Source organism: Myotis davidii, unplaced genomic scaffold (assembly GCF_000327345.1).
Source record: "Myotis davidii unplaced genomic scaffold, ASM32734v1 scaffold189, whole genome shotgun sequence".
In the NCBI taxonomy this organism is placed as follows: Eukaryota; Metazoa; Chordata; class Mammalia; order Chiroptera; family Vespertilionidae; genus Myotis; species Myotis davidii.
In genome coordinates, this window is record NW_006383017.1 from 315,221 (window position 1) to 319,693 (window position 4,473).

General features: G+C 56.4%; 1 protein-coding gene across 6 annotated transcripts in view; it reads left to right on the plus strand.

Moving 5' to 3' along the window:
- Nucleotides 1–2,850, plus strand: part of FLNB (filamin B) — a 133,958-nt gene extending 131,108 nt beyond the window's left edge. For all 6 annotated transcript variants that reach the window (XM_006779108.2, XM_006779110.2, XM_006779112.2 and 3 more), the window contains 2 exons: nucleotides 163–366; nucleotides 1,210–2,850. In XM_006779108.2, the coding sequence (XP_006779171.1) occupies nucleotides 163–366; nucleotides 1,210–1,397 (392 nt within the window). In that variant the 3' untranslated portion in view covers nucleotides 1,398–2,850. The remainder of the gene's footprint in view (nucleotides 1–162; nucleotides 367–1,209) is intronic.
- Nucleotides 2,851–4,473: the final 1,623 nt, after the last annotated feature.

Genomic DNA, 4,473 nt, shown 5'->3' on the forward strand with positions numbered 1-4,473 from the left:
CCAAGGGTGGGGGGGGGGGGTTAGAAGACATTATGGGTGTGAGATGGGGAAGTGGGGGCTTTTGGATCCAGGTGTTGGGGTGTGGGGGCACTTTCCCCCTCTGGCTGAGGGACCCACTTGATCTGGTCATTCATGCCCTCCTCCCTCCCTTTCATGTCCTAGGCCAGCGTCTGGTCAGCCCCGGCTTGGCCAACGAGACCTCGTCCATCCTGGTGGAGTCGGTAACCAGGTCCTCGACGGAGACCTGCTACAGCGCCATCCCCAAGGCATCCTCAGACGCCAGCAAGGTGACCTCCAAGGGGGCAGGGCTCTCGAAGGCCTTCGTGGGCCAGAAGAGCTCCTTCCTGGTGGACTGCAGCAAAGCCGGTAGGCAGCCTGGCCCTGCTGGGAGGGGAGGGGGGGCGGGAGCGGGGGCCGGTAGCTGGGCACCGCCTCTGCTTTCGTCTTCCCTGCTCCAGTCTGCAGTGCCCACCCTCCCATGTAACCCAGCCATTTGCAAGTAACCGTGCTTATTACCTTATTCTTTTGCACTTAGTATTTTTAAAGGATTTTCCTCTTGAGTTTTTTCTGCCCCTAATCCCTTCAAACTTAATAGCAATTCGGACTTGGGTATTTGTTTGGGTGTCAGTGGTGAGTTGGCCGGGTTCTGGCATCGAGCACATCTGGCTGGAAACCTGGCTGGTTCCACCACTCACTCATCCCTTCCTCCTTCCTCTCTCCCTTCCTCTCTTCCTTCCTTAAATGCCATGTGACCATGGGAAACTTACTAAATCTCTTTCTAAAAGTCAGTTTTCTCTTCTCTAAAATAGGAATAATAGTACCTTCCATAAAGTTCTCATGAGAATAACAGATCGGAACAATCTACACCTACAGGGACAACCCTTATTATGTGCCAAGGGCTTCACAGAGCACTCCTCCCTGTGAGGCTGGTGCTAGTGTTGCCCCTGTTTACGGACGGGGAGGCTAAGACAGAGAGAGGTGAAGTTCTATGTCTAAGGTCACCCGGCTAGGAAGCGCAGGGCAGGGATTTGAACCCACAGTGTTGGGCTCTGTGAGGCCTGCTCAGAACCCCACACTCCCACCTCTCAGTCCCCATCTTCATCATAGAAGCTCAGCAGGCGGTAGCTGGTATCATTCCGCTGGCTCCCTTCTGTCCTCTGCCTTCTGGGGTTCATCCTCACGGAATAACCACCTCCCTCTGCCTCTCAGGTTCCAACATGCTGCTGATCGGGGTGCACGGGCCCACCACCCCCTGCGAAGAGGTCTCCATGAAACACGTGGGCAGCCAACAGTACAACGTCACCTACGTTGTGAAGGAGAAGGGGGAGTATGTCCTGGCCGTGAAGTGGGGAGAGGAACACATCCCCGGCAGCCCCTTCCACATCACGGTGCCTTAAACGCCTGCTCGTCAAATCCCGGGAGGTGCTTCAGGTGGTTGCTTTTGTTGCTTGTTTATAACTCGATTTTTTTTTTTTTTTACGAAATCCTCCGACCTGTTTGTGGGTCTGAAACCCCATCCCAAAAACATTGCCATTCTAAAGTGCCTTCAGAACGAAATCCTAGACTTGACTCATTGGGGACGCGTTGGGAACACTGGGGAAATGCAAGCTCGCGCGGTGGGCTGAGCAAACCTGACCTCTTGTGGCGCAGATCGTCCCCTGCAGACAGACCAAGAACACAGGCAAGGCTGGTGTTAGACACGCAACCGGGTACCAGCCTATGAAACCAGACAGGGACGAGGGGCAGGGAAAAGAGGAGCCCTACCTTAGGTTGTTGTTTAGAAAAGTAGATGGCTTGAAACCAGCGTCCCCTCGTCCAGTGCCCACCCCATGTAAGAAAAGGCTACTAGGTGGACACGTTGCTTTGACCACTCGTTCCCACCCCACGCTGCTCTGTGGCCTTTTTACCACGCGGTGGCCGACTGGCCTGGAGGGGTTCCCGCCGCCTCTCCCTCGTCTGCTGATCATTTCCCTGCGAAGTCCGGACGTGTGACCATCCTGGCAGCCATGTTTATGTTCTTGCTCTTAAAGCCTGATGAGTCTCGGTCTGAGGAGCGTCTGCAGTGACAAGCAGCCCCCCACTTCCCAAAGATCCCTTTTTGTAACCAACACTAGCCCTTGTGCTTACACACACTCCAGCCACTTGCCAGTCTGATGAGCTTTACCAACGGGTTCCCGGTGGCCGTGAGGGGTCCGCGTGTCAGCGGAAGTCATCACGCGACAAAACCCAGCCCAGTCTGTCTCGGGGGCCACTTTTCCTGGAAAATAGTTATAGATAGGAAAGAAGGAAACTCCTGCCGGCCTTTGGTCTGAGTCAGGGACCCGTCGAGCGAGGTAGACAGCAGCTCATCGCTGGTCCTTCACTGTTTGGCAGAAAGAGCAAAAGGTGTGTATTTGGCCCTGGCCCCGTGTCATCCAGATGGTGTTTGGAAAGCAACATGCAGGTGCAAGATTCCACAAACGGGGTGTAAGGCCTTGTGCACCCCTTCCTGCACCCCCACTTTGGACTAAAGTTAAAGCGTCAGGGACTGGCTGGCGGCAGGGCCCGCTGTGGAGTGTGGTCGGGCAGGCAGACCCTCCTGGTCGCTGCTCAGTCCTCAGGAAGTGGCACTGTGGCTGAAGTGCCTCCGTGGGTGGGGCGGGGCCCGGGTGGGGGACCGGCACCAAGGGATCGTAGCTGGGGGCCAGTGTTGGCAAACGCCCAACGTTCGAAACTGGAGCGGCCTAAAGCCTCATGTGAAAGGACCACAGGCCTCGTAAACTGGGACAAGGAAGCGAAACTGGAATCAAATGCCGACTGTAAATTGTATCTTATAACTTATTAAATAAAATGTTTGCTCCTTAGAGCTCAGTCTGGTGAATGGTTGGAGCCTGACCTGCCCCTCCAATCCCTGGCCCATAGCACACAGATCAGCCGCTTGTTTCAACCAGGAGCCTGGCGTCCTTTGCAGGGGGAGGCCCGGCTTCTCCCTGAGCCTCAGAGGGAATTTATCCAGACAGGGTCCCCCTGAGAGTGCGGGACACTGGAAGGGGGTGTGCGGGCCCTGACCCCTCCACACAGCTTCCTGTGGAGGTTTGCTGAGACTTGCCCTGAGTAAGAATCCCACATAGGAAATCCTAGGTGAAGGCTGTGGATTTAAAAAGAGCAAAAAAAAAGCCAATCCTACCTACACGAGAAGCCCCATTGTCAGGAATTTATTCAAACAAAAAACAATACAACCTGTCATCCCACTGTCCGTGGACAGCAGGGCTCGGGTCTGGTGCTACAGCCGGCCCTCTCCCTCTGCTGCGGATGTCACTACCTCCGTGCCTTCTCCTCCCCTTACGGCAGTTTTGTGACACCATTTTACAGCGACAACACTAGCTCGGGCTGCAGTGACATGTCTGCACTCCCCAGGTTCACTTGAGGCAGACCCTGGGTCCCTACCAGTTTGTCCTCCAGAGCGGGGCTGCCTCCCTGGTGACACCTGCAGGAGCCGTGGCCATGGTGATGGGAAGTCCCAGCTGCCCCCCACCCCATCCCTCACCACCTTGGAGTTGAGGGGTGGAAGGAAAGGTGGGCAGAAAGGACTCTGGATCCTTCCCTGTGTCTCTTCCTGACACCCCTTTGTTGATGAGGGTGGCGATTTGTTGACCTCTGACAGGTGGGAGGGGAGGAGGGTCTGTCCTGCCCCTTCTGGAGGGAGCAGCCTAGCCTGTGGGCCCGGATTCCCGACAAGGTCTGTGGCCTTTGAGGGGTGCAGGCTTTGCCCAGGAGGTCTGGACAGGCCACAGTAGGCTGGGCTTGTCCCCAGAGGTGCACAAGGCAGAGCCACTGGTCTCTACCTGGTTGGAGCCGGGCGGGTTCAGGAGGCAGCGTTATCAGGTGGCAGAGTGGACTTTGGCATCAGGCACCTTAGGCTGGAACAGTGGCTCAGCCACCCACCATGTGGCTCGGGGAGGCTGCTTCACTCAGAGGGCGCCCCCCTCAGCGGTTGGGGGATCACATGAAATCCCACGGGGAGCAGTGAGTCTCAGCCACTGCTGTCTGCTGCCGTGACTGCCTCCTACAGCGGGGCCTGGCGGTCCCCTGCCGGTTACTTCAAAGACATCCCGGTGGAACCTGTGCACTGTGGTCAGCAGCTAGAGCCACGGGCAGCTCTTATCTGCACCTGGACTGGCTGCTATGGGAACCGGCTATTGTTTGTACAAACACCGTGAAAACTGCAACTTAACCCTGGACAGGCCGGTGCCAGACCCTTTCTCACTCACTGTCCACTTGGCCCTGCCCTGCCAGGACCATCACTCTTTAGTGGCGAAGGAGGTTAGGCAGACGCCAGGTGGGCCCTGCCCTGTCGACACCAGATGCCTACCTCCTCCTCATCCAGTTTCCTCTGAAACCCAGTGCCGCACTCATCAGCAAGGCTGCCAAGAAGAGGAAACATTTAATTAACATGTCTCTTTCCGATGCGCTTGTAAACACTCGGGCCCTGGA